The sequence below is a fragment of the Spermophilus citellus genome, assembly GCF_964194105.1.
Source record: "Spermophilus citellus genome assembly, chromosome: 3".
Taxonomy (NCBI): Eukaryota; Metazoa; Chordata; class Mammalia; order Rodentia; family Sciuridae; genus Spermophilus; species Spermophilus citellus.
In genome coordinates this window covers 13,416,587-13,437,500 of record NC_138184.1, presented here as the reverse complement: position 1 = coordinate 13,437,500, position 20,914 = coordinate 13,416,587, and the positions used below count along the sequence as shown (strand labels likewise).

Sequence of the window (20,914 nt, the reverse complement as noted above, 5' to 3'; positions counted from 1 at the left end):
TGGCACTTGCTCTTTCTTCCTTCAGATTTTGTTCAAATCTGATTTTTCACTTTCTTTGCTGATCTTGCCAAAAGTCTGATTTTTAAAAAAGCATCTTTATCATCCACTGTCTTGTTTCTTACCTTCTTTCCTCTTCTTCCAAGCATCTGTCTTACCTGGCATGTTGTATAATTTTGCAAGTTTGCTTTTAATTTTTCTCCATCTTTATGTTGTAGGGACATTTGTTTTTCTGCATGGTTCCTACATTTTCTAGATTATTCCTAGAACATAGTAAATACTCAACTTTTGTTCTTCAAATGCATTAGGAGTCTCTCCCTGTAATTGTAGAGTACTGAACTCAAGGAAATGCTGAGAAATGTGGGAAGAATTTTGTTAAAAAAGTGTAGGATGATGTTTTGAAAGGAGACCAGATTCAGATAAAATATAAAAATGATGGCTTTACTATAAATAGAAATGAGAGCAAAATAGAAATTAAATAGTAATGCATCTCTCTCTCTCTCTCTCTCTCTCTCTCTCTCTCTCTCTCTCTCTCCTCTCCTCTCCTCTCCTACTTGTCACAGCCACCACATGAAATCAAGGAATAGCACACAGATTTCAGAATTCATTCTTCTAGGATTTTCAGAGGACCCAGAACTGCAGCCCCTCATCTTTGGACTTTTCCTGTCCATGTACCTGGTCACTGTGCTGGGGAACCTGCTCATCATCTTGGCCACCATCTCAGACTCCAACCTGCACACTCCCATGTACTTCTTCCTCTCCAACCTGTCCTTTGTGGACATCTGCTTCACCTCCACCACCATCCCCAAGATGCTGGTGAACATCCAGACACAGAGCAAGGCCATTACCTACGCAGCCTGCATCACCCAGATGTGCTTTTTCATACACTTTGCAGGGCTGGACATCTTTCTTCTGACTGTGATGGCCTATGACCGGTATGTGGCCATCTGTCACCCCCTGCACTACACAGTCATCATGAACCATGGGCTCTGTGTGGTGCTGGTTCTGATGTGCTGGATCTTGAGTTTCCCAAATGCTCTGTTACAAAGCTTAATGGTGTTGCGACTGTCCTTCTGCACAAATGTGGAAATCCCCCACTTCTTTTGTGAACTTAACCAGGTGGTCCACTGTGCTTGTTCTGACACTTTTCTCAATGACATAGTGATATATTTTTCATCTTTACTTCTGGCTTTCTGTACCTTCACTGGCATCCTTTACTCTTACTGTAAGATCGTGTCCTCCATCCGTGCAATCTCTTCAGCTCAGGGCAGGTACAAAGCCTTCTCTACCTGTGCATCTCACCTCTCTGTGGTCTCCTTATTTTATGGCACAAGCCTGGGTGTGTACCTCAGTTCTGCTGTGACCCAAAACTCACACTCTACTGCAACAGCCTCTGTGATGTACACCGTAGTCACCCCCATGCTGAACCCCTTTATCTACAGTCTGAGGAACAAGGACATTAAGAGCGCTCTGAGAAGACACTTGGGAGGGCAACTATAGACAGTAATTTTCCTTCTTTGCCTGGTGAGTCCACTTAACATGATGTGCTCCAGTTTCATCCAAGTTGTCCTGAATGACAGGACTTCATTCTTTTTTTTTTTTGGCTGAATTATAGTTGTCCTTGTGCTTGCACTACATATATTTTTCTGCTCTTCAGCCAATGGACACCTTGGTTGATTTCTCATGTTGACTATTGAAAAGAGGGCAGTCAACATGTATATGCAGTTGATCATAGTTTTTCTTACTCTAACACTTTTTTATTTTGCTAGTGGAATTTATACAACAAAGAAGAAATATTATAATGTTCTCTCTGTTTGTGTCTCAAATCATAGTTGTCTCCCTGTTTCACTGTGCAAGTCAAAGGGTTTCTTGTTTCTAGATCCTTGAAGTGCCTTGAAGTGCTGCAGGCTTGATGGGGTTCACCATCATCACCCCCTAAAGGAGCCTCCTCAGCCACAATCTGTGGAATAAAGACAGAAAGCTGGCTTGAAAATATTCTTTGGAAAGAAAGCCTTTTTCAGGATGAAAAAGTGATTCTGATGGCTAAGCCCAAAGCTTCAAAGTCAGAAATGGTGACTCTCTGTCAGGTGGTGGGAGGAGAGCCTATCTTTCCCTTTATATCCCACAGTTTCCTTCTCTATCTTCATTAATATTCTGCTCTCTCTGATTGTCACACGTTTCTCCCCTTGGCTACCCTCCTGTTTTCCTGCAGTTATTACTTGTGTTGCATCAGAAAATATATGAAAATTCCTGTTTTGTTTAGTATGATATTTTGTGCACCATTATTACATCCTGTGTATGACAAAGTGATGGGAGTGTGTAAGGCAGCCAGTTCTCACGGAGTGACAGGGAATGTGACAATGAGAAGGTCACCATGGAACTGAGCTAAGGAGTTACAAATATATTTCCTGTTTAGCCAAGATGGCCCTGGGAGGAGACCCAGCAGAGCAGCATCGGGAGGAGGAAACTCCCATGATGGGCTGATGGGTGGGTGGATGGGTGGATGGGTGGGTGGATTGGGGAGGAGTGAGTAGAGGGGAAGACATGTAAGAAAGCAAAAGTATCAGAAAGTTTCTTGCAGATGTGTGGTGAGTTAGTGGGGTTGCTCTAGGCACAATTCGGTCACCTCAGTGTACCTCTGAAAATTTTAATAATAAAGTGTTGGGAAAAGATCACCTGTTGTCTTGGTTGGGAGCAGATCCTGGAGAATGTATGTTTGGAGATGTCTCTGGATAATCAGGTGCCACCACCCACACACACTTAAGTGACAAACTTGACCAATAGCTGTGGACAGTGTTGACCACTGTGGGAATGAAGACGTCCAGAGCCCAACCTGGAGGTGAGGTGTGCACGTCTTCATGGGCTCTGTGTCTAAGCACTGCAAGCTTCTCACTGTTGGTGGGTAGATCAGGGATGGGTGGATCCTTGCTGTCACAGAAGCAGAGTGTGGCATAGAGACCCCGATTTGCTGACAGCGAAGAGGGAAGGAGACAAAGGGAGGTTGGAAAATGTTATTATATAATCTTTTTATTCATTGATGTTAATTATGCAGAGTGGTGGGCTTCATTGTGCATTGGTATACACATTAAAATAGACTTTATCACTGCTGTATGTGTCATTTTTTCCTTTTTTTTTTTTTTTGGTGGTGGTGGGGGGTGGGGTTGATCTCTTTTTTGACAAGTCCAATGGGTGTGCTTCATTCCTGGCTCTAGACTTCTTCCAAAATGCAAAGACCTCCCTGGACAATATTCCATAAGAACCTGTGCAGACCATGATGATGGTGTACTTTTAGGATGGCATTTTTCATAAGATTTATCCCTGAAGACAGCAACCATACATACATTTATCTCGTTGTTTTCTCTAATCACCAGAATGATATCCACACGTCATCCACACAGATATCCAGGGACTTCACCTGCTATGTTGGTCCTTACTTTCTCATAGTATTGTGTAAATTATGTGCACTATGTATAGAAAATATAGCAAAGAAGCTTAGGAAACAAAATGATGGCAAGAAAATAAAGCCAATTCAATACAGTGCTTTTGACATTCATTGGCAGATGAATAAATACAATGTAGTATATATTACACAATGAAATACCACGCAGCTCTCATTGTTTCATTTACAACAACATGAGTGACTTTGGAACATGCCACACTAAGAGAAGTATGACAGGTACATTCTGTTAGATGCCCATGAAATAAGAAAAGCATTATCTTAAACCATTTGCCTTGGGGATAGATAATTATGCAGCAGTGGCTTACTGATACAGTGATTGATACAAACAGATCAGAGGTCATTCAGAATAATCTGTTGTTTCTTATTTTTGGATTCTGTTCTAATATTTGATGGCATTATTCCTAATGACCTGGATATTCATGTTCATTTCAGATTATTGTAATAAAAAGAATATGATTTATATTAACTTTAAGCATTTGGGAGTGATTGAAACCATATTTTAAAATTTTCATTTATTTTTTATTATTGCATTACAATTGTAAATAAAAGAGAGGTTCTTTATGCCATATCTGTACATTCACATAACAATTTTTTTAAGTGAGAGAAAGAGAGAGAGAATTTTAAAATATTTTTTAGTTTTTAGTGGACAAACATCTTTATTTTTTTATTTTTATGTTGTGCTGAGGATCGAACCCATCGCCCCGCGCATGCCAGGGGAGCGCATTACTGCTTGAGCCAACTCCCAGCCCCCATAACACAATTTGATTAATCTTATTCCCCAATACCTTCCTTTCCCTCCAGAGCAGGTTTTCCCCCCTAGAAGTACCCTGTAGGCCTAAAGCAGAAGTCTCCATCCCCAGAGCCCTAACTGGGCCTCTTAGTCAATGTCTTGCATGAGTCCTCCTTTTACCATGAGGTTTTAAGAGAATTTAGGAGATTAAAGAGAAACTGATTACAGCGATGCTCCTGTCACTCACTTACACACTAATGTGTGTGGCAAAGCGTGTAAAGGGGGAGAGAGTTTGTTAATGACAATGGAGGGAGTCATAATAGTTGACAGCACTGGAGAGTTTTAAGCAGACACATGAGATGAAATAATACAGAAAATTCACCAGGTCTTTCTGCCGAGTGGAACCCCATGGTGTGGACAACATGTGTCCATACTTTGGTGACTAGATGTGTGCATGAACCCAGCGTGACACAGTTGCAGCCAACTGGAATCTTAGCCACCACAATTGCCCCAGAGTAACCCATGGTGGTATTTCCTGCAGAGTTTCCAGCAAACTCTAGCAGACCAAGCCATCAGCCTGGTGTGTGCAGCTGTACAGCTGGACCTGGCTCCAGGGACGCCCCTGACTTGATATAAGCTTAAGGTAAACCAGGTACATTCTGGCTCAGAGGAAGTCAATGGTCCTAACCCACATATATATGCTCTTCCTTCTGACCCAAACTGCAGGGATCCACAGCAGAATTAAGGTACACACCAAAGCTCATGAAATAAAATAAGGAGACCACAGAGACATGAGATGCACAGGAGGAGAGGGCTTTGTACTTGCCCTGAGCTGATGGTCCAGGACCAGGCTTCTGTCAGTTAGTCCCCAATAAACTGTACTCTGGATTATGGGTCCATCTGCCTCACTTTCTTAAGCCCCCCAGTAGGTTGAGGCTGGTTCTCATATACCTGGCCCATTTGCTCCAGAACCGTGTACATCACCAAAAAGAAATCTTCCAGAGTAATTCAAGTATGGTTGAACATTTTAGTCCACAGTATTCTTGGTCATATCTGACTCTAAGTCAAGCAAGGCATTAAAATTGGACTCTCAGTGTCCATTATAGTTCTAACATGTATCAGATTCATAATTTTGGCCTTACTACACTATGCAGGTAAACAGGATGCACTGAGGACCATGCTGGAGAGAAACAAGACCATCATGGGGAGAATACCTGTGACAACTGAGAAACATACTCGTATTTTAAGGTCTGTGTTACTAGAGAGAGCAGTAAAGGAGAGATGGAGCAAGGAAACAGGAATGCAGGTGTCAAAAAAATTTACTTTCAGATTGTCTCCTGCTATAAAGTTATACAAATCACCTCAGTCACCTAATGTAGTTCATACTGCATTAGTGCAAACAATAATCACATTGGACAGTGGGAAACTCAAAATATTTTCAAAAATTGGTAAAAACTTTAAGTAGCAAAAATGACAACATGAAAAAATATCATTGAATATTAGAAACAGCAGAAATTTTAATAAAAGGAGTTTAAATTATATAAAGTCATCAAAGTTAAAGAAACTTGACACTCAAAGAAAAATCTGGGAGCAACAAGTTGTACTTCCGTGACCTGACCATGGAACTGCAGTCACCATCTCAGAGGAGGACAGTCCTGCAAGCAGGGAGAGTTCTGGAAAATCACCATTACAGTTTTCCTCAGGGGTATCTTCTTAGAGTGCTCTTGATGTCCTTATTCCTCAGACTATAGATGTAGGGGTTCAGCATGGGGGTGACCACACTGTACATAACCGAAGCTGTTGCACTTGAGTGTGAACTATGGTCACAGCAGAATTAAGGTACACACCGAAGCTCATGAAATAAAATAAGGAGACCACAGAGAGGTGAGACGCACAGATGGAGAGGGCTTTGTACTTGCCCTGAGCTGAAGAGATTGAACTTATGGAGGAAATATCTATCTTAGAATAAGAGTAAAGGATGCCAGCGAGCTGGCCACTACCCAGCAGCACAGATGTAAAGTACATCACCATGTCATTAGGAGAAGTGTCAGAACAGGCAAGTTGGACCACCTGATTAAGTTCACAGAAAAAGTGGGGGATTTCCAAGTCTGTGCAGAAGGACAGTCGCAACACCATTAAGCTTTGTAACAGAGCATGCAGGACACTCAGGATCCAGGACACCATAACCAACAACATGCAGAGCTGGGGGTTCATGATGACTGTGTAGTGCAGGGGGTGACAGATAGCCACAAAGTGGTCATAGGCCATCACGGCCAGGAGGAAGTTTTCCAGACTGGCAAAGACTATGAAAAAGTGCATCTGCATGATGCAGCCTTCAAAGCTTATGGCCTTGCTCTGTGTCTGCATGTTCACCAGCATCTTTGGGATAGTGGTGGAGGTGATACAGAAGTCAGAAAAAGACCGGTTGCTGAGGAAGAAATATAAGGGTGTGTGCAGGTGGGAGTCCAAGGTGATGGCCAGGAGGATGAGCAGGTTTCCACACACAGTGATCAGGTTCATGGAGAGGAAAAGCCCAAAGTGGAAGGGTTGCCATCCAGGTTGCTCTGAAAATCCCAGAAGATGGAATTTTGAAATGTGTGTACCATTCCCTTGTTCCACGTGGTCCATCTGACTAGAGAGGGAGAGAGAGAGAGAGAGAGAGAGAGAGAGAGAGAGAGAGAGAGAGAGAGAGAAACACATAGAGAGGGAGAGACAACTACAATAACAATAATCAGACATGCATGACTAACTTTTCAGAAATGTTCTCATTTATGTTACAGCTAAAAAACTATTTTTATGTTTCCTTTGTGAATCTTCTCCCCTTTAGGAAACACCCCAACATTTATGATTTCCCATTCTCAGCTTTTCCCAAGAGATCATGTATTCTACAATAACAAATTTCTTTATGCCTTTACAGAACCAAATTCAATATAAACCCAGTTCCTGGGGCTGTCTAGACAATGTGCAAGCAATGCAGAAAAAAGACAAACATCCGTAAAATCTTTTTTGTTATTGTTGTTTCAACAGCTTTATTTCTCTGCAGGAGGTGACATTCTCTTTCTGTTTTTCAAATGCCATTTTTTTCAGCCTTTCTTTGGTTGGAGGGGTATATATTTAGTTTGGTTTTGAATCCAGTGAAGACTATGATTGAAATAAAAATGAAAAATAATGTCATGCTTTTCAGATTCTGTTTATAAAAATCTTGTACATTTAGAAGTTTTTGACTTTCTAGAGTTTTCTGTGTCATTCAGTGTTTAGAATTTTAGTTTCTGGTGACATTTGAATAACACGCAGTATAACCTAAAATCTTTTGTTGAAACATTTAAGAAAAAACTTAAATTGCATAACACTTTAGCTGATAGAAGATGTTCTGGGCTCTGGATGAGGAATCCCCATTAGGAATACAAAAGATCTTCCATAATTTTTTATTCCATAATTTATACTATGGCCTAATAAACCTAGAACAAGTGGGAAATACTGTAAATTGAAAATACCTTGACTGCCTGTAACCTCACGAACATCCCAGCTGGGCAACACAGTACCTGTAGCCTCAGTGCAGTTCTGAGCCCTTGCAAGCCCTTACAATGTTGAACTGGCAGGGCACATGCTGTCTGTTCTCAGCCTCATGAGGGTATCATACAGCCTAACACCAGCCTGGAAAAGAACCTAAGTTCGAAATTCAATGTACAGTTTCTTCAGAATGCACATTGCTTTACACCATTGTAAAGTCAAGGAATAACAGGTAGAACCATCAAACCCGGGGAGAGTCTGTATACTGTGCCCGGGTACCCTCCTCTGAAACCTGCTCTCATCGCTAAAGGTAAACACCCCCCAACACACACATCCCTGTACACACAGCACGATGTGATAACACAAGGCTCTTCTCACTCCCAGCCACACCATAAGAAAGAAATGGATTGGAGCTTCTGATATTGGATTAACTTGCCTGAAAGAAGGTAGAATTGGTCATCAGAGACTCAGGCTGTCAATTTTTCATCACAGGTTACATCGTAGTTCCCTTTTTCTGTGGCCTTTATCTGCCCTGTGTTAAAAGAAACAATAAAAAATATGCTGAATAAACAGAGGGGTGTGGTAAGTGGACCTGGAAGAGACAGAGCTAATAAACTCAGGAGGTCCCCAGGAGACTGTAAGGAAGGAATATTTTCCATTTGGTGGCATTCCAAGTCCCATTCTACCCCCTTGATGCCCAACAAAACAAGAGATCAAAACCACATTAACCAAGAGAACAGAGTAAGGATCACATCAGAGTGTTGAAAAGCACATGCGTCAAATGTCTAAATAGAAGAAACTGTTACCTAGACAGTAAATCAACAGCTCACCAAAGGAAATACACCAAGAACCACAAATGCTCTTTGCCCTGTTTTGTGAGACAGAATGGCCCTTCCTGTGCTCACCCACATTGATTTCCCCCTGGTCTTCACAGGACTGGATGGCAGGTGAGGAGGGCTTCTGTCTCATTTTCCTCAGGCAGCTCTTTTCTTGGGTCTCAGTCTTTGTTTTTAATTGTTCTAAAGTTTACCACTGATGCATCATGATTGTTCATACTTGGGGCACAATGTGACATGACAATATACATCCACACTGTGTAACCATCAGGTCAGGGTCCTGTGTGTATATAGCACCTTGAACTTCCATGTATTCTACATGTGGGAACAGTCACAAAGACTCTCCACCAGCTGCTTTGAAACCCACAAGTGTTGTCCACCACAGTTACCACGACATGAGAAGTTACTGCTCCAGGCTGTACCCATGGGCCCTCCTCTCTCTTCACCATGTCTTCCCAGCCTCTGGCAACCACTGTTTAGATCTCTGACACACCAGATGGGCTCACCCTGGTCCTGTTCTGGACTTAGTCCAACATTTGAAGGCCCCCTCCCCATACTCTACAAAATTGTGCTCCTGTGATGAGTACAACCTTTCACACACATGACACTCTCCGTATGGTACATCCCTAAGGACACAATGGCACACACATTTATTTAGCTATACTCTGTGCCATTGTAATGCAAGAGACAAATGAGCAGGGACATTCATCTTCTACTTTCTCCTTTATGTTTTTGCCTTTATGTTTATTATATGTGGATACATGTGCATCATTTAGAAAAGTTTATAGAATGGGAGAAGTTTTTTAATGTTTTTGATAGTATATTATAGTTACACATCATAATAGGGTTCATTTTAAAGGAAGAAGTTTTAAAATAAAAATAATTTCAAGGCGATAGAGCCAGGTTGAATACATTCATGTCAAAACAACTGTAACAAACAAAATGAAAGAAGTATTAAACAAAGTGAAAAATATAAAATAGCAACAATTTAATTAAATTGGTACATCCTTAAGTATGTGTATCTGTGTGTGTGTGTGTGTATTCATACACATTCATATACCTATATAATATTCTAGAATAATATATTCCTAGAATTATTTATTGAACAAATAAGGGATTATGTTTCAGCATATATGCAAATTCAGTAAATGACAAGATTATATTTGAATATAGTTGGAAGAGCCTGAAAAGTAAATAAAAGCTGGTGTAAGTGTCTATGTTTTATTCAGTTTTTTCCAATGACCAAAGGAACTTAGGAGAAAAATTTTAAGGAGGAAATGTTTATTTGATGACTCACGGTTTCATAGGTTTCACCCCAAAGATGGCTAGCTCCAATATTTGGGACTTGTTGTGAGGCAGAATGTTGTGGCAAAACAGTATGGTGGAGGAAAGCAGGCTAGGACATGAGGATCAGGAGGCAGAGAGTGCTCCACTCAACAAGGACAAGATATGAACCCTAAAGGCAAGCCCCCAGGGACCCACCTCCTGCAGCCACACCCCACCTGCCTACAGTCACCACTCAGTTAATCTCTATCAGGGGATTAATTCACTGATTGGACTGAGGATCTCAAAACACCAATCATTTCAGCTCTATACTTGTCTTGCATTGTTCCACAAATGAAGTTTGGGGTTATCTAAACCATAGCACTGTGTATCTGGAGGAAAATTAAGATGGTCCCCTAGCTCCATAATTTACCAAAAAATCAGAGGAATTAAAGAACTTGGTGTAAATGTAACCAATACATTTTAGATGAACATCCAGGAAGAATATATATACAAAATCTATGGGTAGGAGATTTATCTTAAGTAAAGCAATATGCTTAGAAGAATGAAGACAGACACATTTATCTGAATAAAATTTTAAAGTTTTTATGGCCAAAATACCTGAAAATCAAATAAGAAATAGCAATCTGCAATGTTTTTTTGGAATGTTTACTGTAAATAATAGACTAGAATCAAAATAGACTGAAATGGTGATTGGACATATATTTACTGAAAACCAGTAATGCTGGAAGGACACCACTGTAAATCTCAAGCACACCCATTTACATGGCAAAAACATGAAGAGCTATCAAATTGATGGGGTTGGAAGTTTTAAACGGGTGCGAAAAGGGATGCTCTAATTTTTCTGGAAATGGGAAGAATTATGGTACCTGGAAAAATATCTAAATGCAGCTTTCAATACCAAAAGTGCAGGTGATCTCAACCCAGCTTTCTGAGTCAAGGGACCATTGACTTCCCAGGCCTCATTGCTGTGCTGTCCTCTGCCTGGTGGGATGTTAGCAGGTCACCCCTCCTGGTGTCTCTGTCAAGGCCATCTCCAGACATTTCCCAGTGTCCCCCAGAGTACCAAAATAAACCTAGTCCAGAACCACAGTTTTAATATATGATCTATTTTTGAGAAGGATCCATGTGCTGCTGAGAAAAAAGTGTAACTGCTTGATGTTGGGTGGTATATTCTATATATGTCAATTAAGTCTAGGTTGTTAATTGTGTTATTGAGTTCTATAGTTTCCTTATTCAACTTTTGTTTGGAAGATCTGTCCAGTGGTGAGAGAGGTGTGTTGAAGTCTCCCATGATTATTGTATGGTGGTCTATTAGACTCTTGAACTTGAGAAGAGTTTGTTTGATGAACATAGCTGCACCATTGTTTGGGGCATATATATTTATGATTGTTATGTCTTGTTGGTGTATGGTTCCCTTGAGCAGTATGTAGTGTCCCTCTTTATCCCTTTTGATTAACTTTGGCTTGAAATATATTTTATTTGATATGAGTATGGACACTCCTGCTTGTTTCCGAAGTCCATATGAGTGATATGATTTTTCCCAACCTTTCACCTTCAGTCTATGTATGTCTTTTCCTATCAAATGCATCTCCTGTAGGCAGCATATTGTTGGGTCATGTTTTGTGATCCATTCTACTAGCCTGTGTCTCTTAATTGATGAGTTTAATCCATTAACATTTAGGGTTATTATTGAGATATTGGTTATCCTTCCAGCCATATTTGTTTATTTATGTTACTGAATATGGTTTGTTTTCCTCTTTGATAATTTTCCCCCTTTACTGTCCTACCTCCCACTGTTGGTTTTCATTGTAATTTTCCATTTCCTCTTCCTCTAATGTTTTCCTGAGGATTTTTTTGAGAGATGGTTTTCTAGCTGCAAATTCTTTTAACTTTTGTTTATCATGGAAGGTTTTAATTTCATCTTCCATCTTGAAGCTTAATTTTGCTGGATACACAATTCTTGGTTGGAACCCATTTTCTTTCAGTGTTTGAAATATGTTATTCCAGGATCTTCTAGCTTTCAGAGTCTGTGTTGAGAGATCAGCTGTTATCCTGATTGGTTTACCCCTAAATGTAATCTGCTTCCTTTCTCTTGTAGCTTTTAAAATTCTCTCCTTATTCTGTATGTTGGGCATCTTCATTATAATGTGTCTAGGTGTGAATCTCTTATGATTATGCACATTCGGCGTCCTGTAGGCTTCTAGGATTTGGGATTCTGTCTCGTTCTTCAAGTCTGGGAAGTTTTCTCGAATTATTTCATTGAATAGATTGCTCATTCCTTTGGTTTGGAGCTCTGTGCCTTCCTGTATCCCAATGACTCTTAAGTTTGGTCTTTTAATGTTATCCCATATTTCTTGGATGTTCTGCTCATGGTTTCTTAACAGCATTGCTGAGCTGTCTATGTTCTTCTCAAGTTGAAATACTTTGTTTTCATTGTCTGATGTTCTATCTTCTAAGTGTTCTACTCTGCTGGTAGTATTCTCAATTGAGTTTTTAAGTTGGTTTATTGCTTCCTGCCTTTCTAGGATTTCTGTTTGTTTGTTTTTTATAACCTCTATCTCCCTGTATAGTTGATCTTATGCTTCCTGGATTTGTTTATGTATTTCATTGTTGAAGAGATCTTTCATTGTCTGATTTTGCTGTCTAATGTCTTCCTTGAGACTCCAGATCATCTGAAGCATGTATCTCCTGAATTCTTTATCTGACATTCCATCTGCTGCAGATATTACCTCTTCTAACGTTGAGTTGACCTGCATTGCTTGTGGTCCTTTCTTTCCTTGTCTCTTCATACTGTTCACGTTTCTTTCTGCTTACTGAGACTGTTGTGTTATTGAATTTTCCCCCTATATATTTGTATTACTCTTGTATAGTTGCAAACTCTCCCGCACAGGTGCGGGCAGGGGCTCTGCTCCTCCTCCAATTGGGGCACTGTGCCTACCACATCGACAGGCCGCTGGGCCTGTTCTGCTGGTTGGTAGCAGGTGCGCCTACCTTGCAGGCGCGTGGGGTGGCTCTGCCACTCCCAGGTTGCTGGGCCTGACCTGCTGGTGGGTTGCAGGTCCGGCTACCTTGCAGGAGTGGGGGGAGGGCACACACCTATTTGTATTTAGACAGTTATGCGAAATGGAGGACGTAATGCTTGGGATGAAAGTTGGGGGGAAGGGGAAGGTAGGTGCTCTTGAAAAGAAAGAAGGAGAGGGAGATAGATAGCATAGAGGAGAATGGAAAGAGCAGTAAGGCTTGGAAGGGGAGAGAGAGAGGGAAAAGGGAGAGAAAAAATTAAAATGAAATAGGAAATAAAATTAGGTCTTAGAGATCCATTTTCTTCTCTTCCCGTAGGCAAAGCTGTGCCCTCTGGGCTGAGTTTTGCCCTCAATGTGTCAACAGCAATCCCTGTACGGCGGTTCCTGGGAGTCTCTCAATCCTGTTGGTCCAGAGCCGTTTCACTTCTACGGCCCCTCCTCCCCTTCCTCCTGCCAGCCAGCCAGGTCCTGCTCTCCGGAGGCAGTTCCCCAAGGATTTGGTTACACTTTCAGCCCCACCGAGTGCTCTATTTCCCTAACTACTGAGCACTCTCTCTCTGTCATTCATCTAAGCCCCAGTGCTGTGGAGCTGTGGTCTGGGAGTCAATTGTTTAATTTTTCTGGACCCCTTTGGTGGGCACACCTTCGGAATCTGGCAGCTAAGACCATTGGTGTCGATGCTGGTGGTAATAGGAGTTGGGGGTCGAGGATCCCCTCTACTTCCCTCAGCCCCTACAGTCACAACCACACTGCTGGGGGTAGGAGGAGTTGGGGGTCTGTAGTGTCCTCTGTTTCCCTCCGCCCCTACCATCACACCCTCTCAGTTTGCGGTTGGGGGATTTGGGGGTGGGGAGTCTTCTCTGCTTCCCTCTGCCCCTACAGTCACGCCCTCGTCACTGGCAGTAGGGGGAGTTGGGGGTCGAGAGTCCTTTGGCCCTTACGGTCACGCCCACGGAGAGATTTTGAAGTTTCTCGGTTGTTTGTATCTGGTGTGGGTGGGAGTCACACACCTGCTAAAGTAGATTCCGCTGGGAAGGAATCTCTTTGGCCGAACTTTGGTGACTTCCCCTCTCTGCTATGGCGGGCCCCTGGCTCCTTGCCGGAGTGTCCGAAGGGAGGGGTGGAACTGGCTTGTCTCTGGTCTGACACAATCTCTGGTTTTAGTTCCCAGTTCGCTATTTCGTAAAGGGTTGGTTAGATTCCCTTCACGCTGTCTCAGGGCGGGGAGCCGTTCGCCGGGTGGGTGGGGCCGTTAGTAGAGCCAGGAGGGCACGGGCTGTCTGCTGGGCCAAGTGGGGACACTTCTCACTGCACCGGGCTGCCGGGGGCTGCCTGTAGAGCCGGGCAGCTGCGGCCGAGTGGCTAAGATCCGGGCGGGCGGGGGTGGCCGTTTGCTGAGCGAGAGCGGGGCCTCCCGGGACAGCGGGATGGCAGGTGCCGTCTGTGGGTTCGGGCAGGCCGCGCCGCTCGGGGCCGCCGGCCGCTTTCTGAAGTGGCTGGTGGCCGCGGGATTGTACCTCTGCACCTGCCGGGGGGCCGCCTGTAGAGCCGGGCAGCTGCGGCCACGTGGCTACGAGCCTGGCAGGCGTGGTGGCCATTCGCAGAGCGAGAGCAGGGCCTCCCCGGGACGGCGGGATGGCGGGTGCTGTCTGCGGGTTCGGGCGGGCCGCGCCGCTCTGGGCCTCCGGCCGCTTGCAGAAGCAGCTGGTGGCTGCGTGACTGGATCTCCGCGCCCGCGTGGCCGGCCAAGATCCACTTGTCTGGGACAAACTGACACTTCTAATAAACCTACCAATTCCCAGCAGGTCCCCTCTTAACAGAATTTTGCTAGAAGTTCCTCAGTAGGTAGACTGCCGCTGTTCCAATGGGTCTTTCTGATCCCGTTAATGTGGAGACATTGGAATCGCTGCTTCCTCGCCGGCGGCCATGTTGGATCCCCCAGAACCACAGTTTTAAATAACCAACCCCCAAATACCTTTGTAAAAATCATTGTAGATTGATTATATTATAGTGGTTAATGAAGAAGGATATCATAGACCGTCAGACGTGTAAATGTTAAGCCATACCATAAAATATTTTTCAGTCAGTTAAATAATTAGACTTTGTACTTACTTAAGATAGGACAGACTCTCTAGGGTGCTGTTGAATGTGAGGTAATGAGGGAAACAGGACAGAACCAGATGAGATATTTGATAAAACCAAATTTTTCCATGTTCATACCTTCACACATATCTTGCTTCAGTTCATGTTAATGTTCTGTCAAATTTTGTTTACTATCATTCTTTTAAATTTTTTATTAATTTTTAATTGAAACAATTATGTGTATTTGTGGGGCACAATGTGACGTTTTGATGCATATACATGATACAAAATCTCAATCTAGTTAATTATCAATTTCATTTCTTCACCAATGCATTATATTATGTGATGAGAACATGAAACATCTATTTTATTATTATCGTACACACATACTAATTGTCTAAATTAATGGGATTCACTGTGATATTTCCACCCATGCAAACATTGTCCACTGATCATGTCTATCCATTCCTCTACCTGCTCCCACTCTTCCCAGGTGCCTAGCAATCCCTCTTCTACTTGCCAGTCATCTTCGTTTTTATTGTTTCTATCTATGAAAGTGCAGATGCATTACCTGTGAAAGACTGAACAAGGCTTGTCATCGGAAAAAATGCCGTTTATTGAGGAACAGCTCTGCATATTTATAGGGCCAGGGGTGGTTTGACAGTTATGACAGTTTAATGTTAAAGGTTTTGACAGTTAGCATGGGGTGCTTTCTGATTGGTGGGTAAGGATCATGTGAGCCAGCAGGGCTAGTCTGATTGGTGGGTAAGGATCATGTGAGCCAGCAGGGCTCACCATTGGATGGCTCTTCTCAGGGGATGGGGAAGTTAGTCTTTGGAGCCTGGGTGACTCCCAACAACCTGTCTTTCTGTTTCTGACTTTTCTCCTGTTCTATTCATTCTGCTGCAAATGGCAGGATTTCCTTCTTTATGTCTCAAAAACACTCCCTTGTGTGGATACGCCATATTCTTTTTATGCATTCATCTATTGATGGGCACAAAACTCACCCCACGTTACAAGCCTATTTCAGGAATTTTAACATATACAATATTTTTTTTTATAAAGTGCAGTCACCCTGCAGAGCAGTAGGTCACTAATACTTATTCCTCCAGTCTGACTGAAACTTTGTGTTTTTGTTCAACATCTGCTTCTCCCATCTTCTAATTTTAAAGAATTGCTCTACTGGGTGGCAATGGTAGGCAGGTGGGGCAGAGCTGGAATAAGTGGGTCTCTGGGGGTGTGTCCTTAGGGATTATGTATTGTGCCCTTGTCAACTACCATCCTCTCTCTCTACTTCCTGTCTACAATGAGGAGAGAGGCTTCCTCTACCAATACCTCCTGCCATTCATCATTGTAGCGCACCTAGGTTGGTTCCAGAGCTTGGTTCCATAGCTTGCCAATTGTGAATTTAGCTGTAATATGCTGATTTTAAGTCATTTGGGTATATGCTGAGGAGTGGGATAACTGGGTCAAATGGTGGTTCCATTCCAAGTTCACTAAGGAATCTCCATATTGCTTTCCAGAGTGAGTGTACCCATTTGCAGTCCCACCAGCATTTATGAGTGAACCTTTTCCTCTACATCCTCACAAAAAATTTATTGTTACTTGTGATAATTGCCATTCTAACTGGAGTGAGATGAAATCTAAGTTTAGTTTTAATTTGCATTCTCTAATTGCTAGAGATAGATCCACAACACTCTTAAGGCTCAGGATAATGAGGGCTTTTGTGGCTTCCTTCCAAAAAGTTCTTTCAGAGCATTCTTGATGTCCTTATTCTTCAGACTGTAGATGAAGGGGTTCAGCATAGGGGTGACCACAGTGTACTTCACCGAGGCTGCTGCAATAGAGTGTGAGTTTGGGGTCACAGCAGTGCTGAGGTACACACCTAGGCTTGTGCCATAAAATAAGGAGACCACAGAGAGGTGAGACACACAGGTGGAGAATGCTCTGTACTTGCCCTGAGCTGAAGGGATTGCACGGATTGAGGACACTGAAAGAACAAACAAGGCTTGTCGTCAGAGCAAATGCCCATTTATTGAGGAACAGATCTGCATATTTATAGATCCAGGGGTGGTTTGACAGTTGGCATGGGGTGCTTTTTGATTGGAGGGTAAGGATCAGGTGAGCCAGCAGGGCTAGTCTGATTGGTGAGTAGGATCAGATGAGCCAGCAGGGCTCTGATTGGTGGGTAAGGAACATGTGAGCCAACAGGGCTCTAATTGGTGGGTAAGGAACATGTGAGCCAGCAGGGCTCACAATTGGACAGCTCTTCTTGGGTGATGGGTAAGTTAGGTTTTGGAGCCCGAGAGACTCCCAACAGATACGATCTTGGAGTATGAGTAAAGCATGCCAATGAGGGGGCCAAAAACCAGCAGCAGAGCTGTGATGTATACCACCGGGTCATTAAGAAAGGTGTCAGAGCAGGCAAGGTGGACCACCTGATTAAGCTCACAGAAAAAGTGGGGGATTTCCAAATCTGTGCAGAAGGACAGTCGCAACACCATTAAGCTTTGTAATAAGGAATTCATGACACTCATGATCCAGGATGCCAGCACCATCAATCCACAGAGCCTGAGGTTCATGATGACCATGTAGTACAGGGGGTGACAGATGGCCACATACCAGTCATTGGCTATCACAGTCAGAAGGAAGTTGTCCATCACTACAAATAATGTAAAAAAATAAATAAATCTGTGTGATGCAGCCTTCATAGGTATTGAACTTGCTCTGTGCCTGGATGTTCACCAACATATTTGGGATGGTGATGGAGGTGAAGCAGATGTCCACAAAGGACAGGTTGGAGTGGAAGAAGTACATGGGCATGTGCAGGTGGGAGTCTGAGATGACAGCCAGGATGATGAGCAGGTTCCCCAGCACAGTGACCAGGTACATGGACAGGAAAAGGCCAAAGATGAGGGGCTGCAGTTCTGGGTCCTCTGAAAATCCCAGAAGAAGAGACTTTGTAATTTGTGTGTCATTTTCTGAAATTTGCCTGTCATATTGTAGTTTCAGGTGCTGTAAAGAGACAACAAACATGACTAATATTTGTATCAGCTCCCCTTTTAGATGTTCCTGGTGTCAACTGGTGATTAGGAATTGGACTTCCTCTATATCTTTTCCTCAATATGTTGTTTATGCACAGTTTTAATGATTAATTTTTCATGCCCTTGAGGAGTGCAAATTGAGTTCCTAACATGTTCCTGGCACTGTCCAGGCAATTAACACAGAGTCCTGAAAGAGAAAAATACCTAAAATCAGAACAGAATCACACAAGCCAATTTGAAAAATAGATCTAGACTAGGATTTTGAATGTTTTCACCATAAATGAATTACACATGCTTGAGAAGATAGACTTGGACATTATAAATGTATTTACAAATTAAAACATCATGTGGCAATCCATAAATACATTTATGTGTGTGTGTGTGTGTGTGTGTGTGTGTATAATTTCTATGTATCAGTTAAAAATTAAAAAAAAAATGACCCCCAGAGTGTTCACATGGTACAATTGCTATGAATAAAACATACAGGTAATAAGTGAGGGAGATGGAGGTGCTATTGCTATTCCTATGGGGGTCCAGGTAAGAGAGGTAAAGGTGATGTTTAAGCAGAGACCTCCAGGAGAGGAGGGTGCCCTGAGGTGGTCTATAGAGGCCTGGGCCTGGTAGGAAGAGCAAGGTGGGCAGGGGTCCAGGGAAAGAGCTGGCTACACACATCCATGTTCCAGGAGAAGCCATGGTGGCCACCAGCATGAGCCAGGAGGTGGAGGAGAGGCCTTGTCTGCGAATGCTGAGGAAGGAGCAACTTCCTGGCTGCTATGGAGATGCTAAGCTTCTCAGGATGCAGAGGGTACTTAGTTCCCATGTTGTCAAAAATATCAGCTTTAGGTAGGTGTATAGTTGATAGATGATGAACAGCACGTATGCAATCAGTGCAATCAGATTAATTCAGATATTTGTAAACCCTGGCAATCCCATCACCACATTTAATGTGCTAGACATATTCATCAGCTCTCAGACTCTTCTTGCTCCTCTTATTTTTAATTTTATTTGTGTTTTTCTCTTCTTAACACAAGGCATATATTCTAATAGCTAAATTTCACATACACAGTATCATAATGTTAGTGCTAGGTACTGAATTGTACAGCAGGTATCTAGAAGTTAGTCATCTTACATAACTGTGACTTTATAAAACTGAACACACAGCCCACATCTCCCCTTAACCATTCCTGACACTGCCATTCTGCTCTAGGTATCTATGAGCTTGATGGCTTTAGATATGGCTCTATGTGGAATCATGCAGTATTTTTATTTCAAAAGTATCCTGTGGATCAAAGTGGATCCTTCCTTATTTCTCTGTTTCTTATGTTTCAGGCGTGAATATCATGAAGGTCACAATTTGGCCAGACAAGAACACTACCAAAAAATTAAATTACAGGCCAGTGTACTTGATAAACAGTGGTGGGAAACATCCTCCAATAAAATAAGAGCAAAACGATAGCACCCGCACGTTAAAGGGTCATTCCCATTGTGGAATGTAGGAGCTCAGAAACTGATTCCAGGGCTGCTCACTCTCTATCAATATCCGTGCATAGTGCACCTCTCCTGAAGACCTGCCCTCTGCTCCTGGGATTCACCCCGGAGATCATGATCACATCGATGGGTGATGTCATCATTGTCTACCTTTGCCATTGTAACATAAGAACCAGTGAAGCAGAGATCTTACCTGCTTTGTTATCTTCATGTCTTCACAAAGGCAGGCATGTCTTGGACTCAAATGTGCTTCTGACACTGGACCCAATGGACAGGATAATGGAATTGAGTAGTGATCATGATTCAAGTATTCTGGTAGATGCTTTTAGGAGTCTCACCCTGCAGGTGAGCTAGACACACGTTACATGCATTATCTCATTCATTCTCCAAGGGAAACTTAGGATGCTGATTATTGATACCAATTGTACAGATAGGCAGTCTCCATAAATATAGTGAAACTCCTGTGTGTAAACACATCTACTTGTTAGAAAGATGTGGGTCGCCCATAGTTGAATGCAAAAGAATCAGCCCCACAAGGTGGTGGTAAAGGAAAGATAGTTGTAAAACTGAAACCAATACCAAAAGGCAAAAAAGGTACTGGTGAGGAAAAACCTATGTGAAATAGATTGGCAAAAGGAATTTTAAAAAATCCCTTACAACAGACCATGCATAATAACTTTCTAATTTAAAAAGTGACTGAGGGGATTGGTCTGAAGTGTGACTGATGGGCTCCCCCACATGAGATCTAGGAACTTCCACTCACCCCCTCACCATGTGGAAGACCCATGTAAAAGATCTCCATGGGAAACAGCAAAATTAGTGCAAAGTCTCCATTTTTCCACTTTGAAAGAAGGAAACTAAAAGATAGAGGTACTCAGTCTCCACAAAATTCGTTCACAAGGATTTTGGAATTGTAAAGGGAAAGGAAAGAATATGTCCTACCTCCGCAGTGACAAAGGCATTGCCATGTAAGGCCACTTGGTTTTCCTCCTGCTTATCAAGTAAAACTGTGTCTTCCCCATGTGAACACCAAGCGTGAAGGAAGGCCTTGTAAAACTACTTCTCAGGAACTGATCACGGTAGGTTTAGTAAGTGATCCATTATCAGGTCCTGTGATGAGTACAGGGCCAGGCTCAGATATATTTCATGTTACAAATTTAAGAAAAATTATTCTCACTTCACGGCACAGACGTCCACACCTTACGATCAATTCTCCCATTCCCAAACTGCAAAACTCTTTAGATAGACTATACTTTATGAGAAATGCATTACACCATTTCTTTAGTCTCATCCAGATAGAATTCTATTCCCATTTCATAATTGTCAATGAGGATTTATGCATTCAAAAGCTAAAAGACACCTCTTTATAAAATGCTAATGAGGTTGAAATGAGTCAGTTAGGATAACAAACCAAGACAGTGGTCTCAGCTCGAGGCTGGGATGGCTTGGTTCTCAGG

General features: G+C 42.5%; 2 protein-coding genes and 1 pseudogene across 3 annotated transcripts in view; 2 read left to right on the top strand and 1 right to left on the bottom strand.

The window, feature by feature from the left end:
* Positions 1-567: 567 nt before the first annotated feature.
* Positions 568-1,497, top strand: LOC308644073 (olfactory receptor 7A10-like; the record flags this gene model as incomplete). Its single annotated transcript, XM_081284768.1, has 1 exon — positions 568-1,497. One exon carries the CDS (start codon positions 568-570, stop codon positions 1,495-1,497), a length of 930 nt encoding a protein of 309 aa, XP_081140894.1.
* The window catches only part of LOC308644072 (olfactory receptor 7A40-like), a gene marked incomplete at both ends in the record, with an annotated part of 35,734 nt that continues 15,411 nt past the window's right edge, over positions 592-20,914 (top strand). The window contains one exon of the mRNA XM_081284767.1: positions 592-662. The remainder of the gene's footprint in view (positions 663-20,914) is intronic.
* LOC308644086 (olfactory receptor 7A5-like) lies at positions 5,887-6,707 on the bottom strand (annotated as a pseudogene). Its single transcript has one exon. The product of its transcript is annotated as an olfactory receptor 7A5-like (transcript).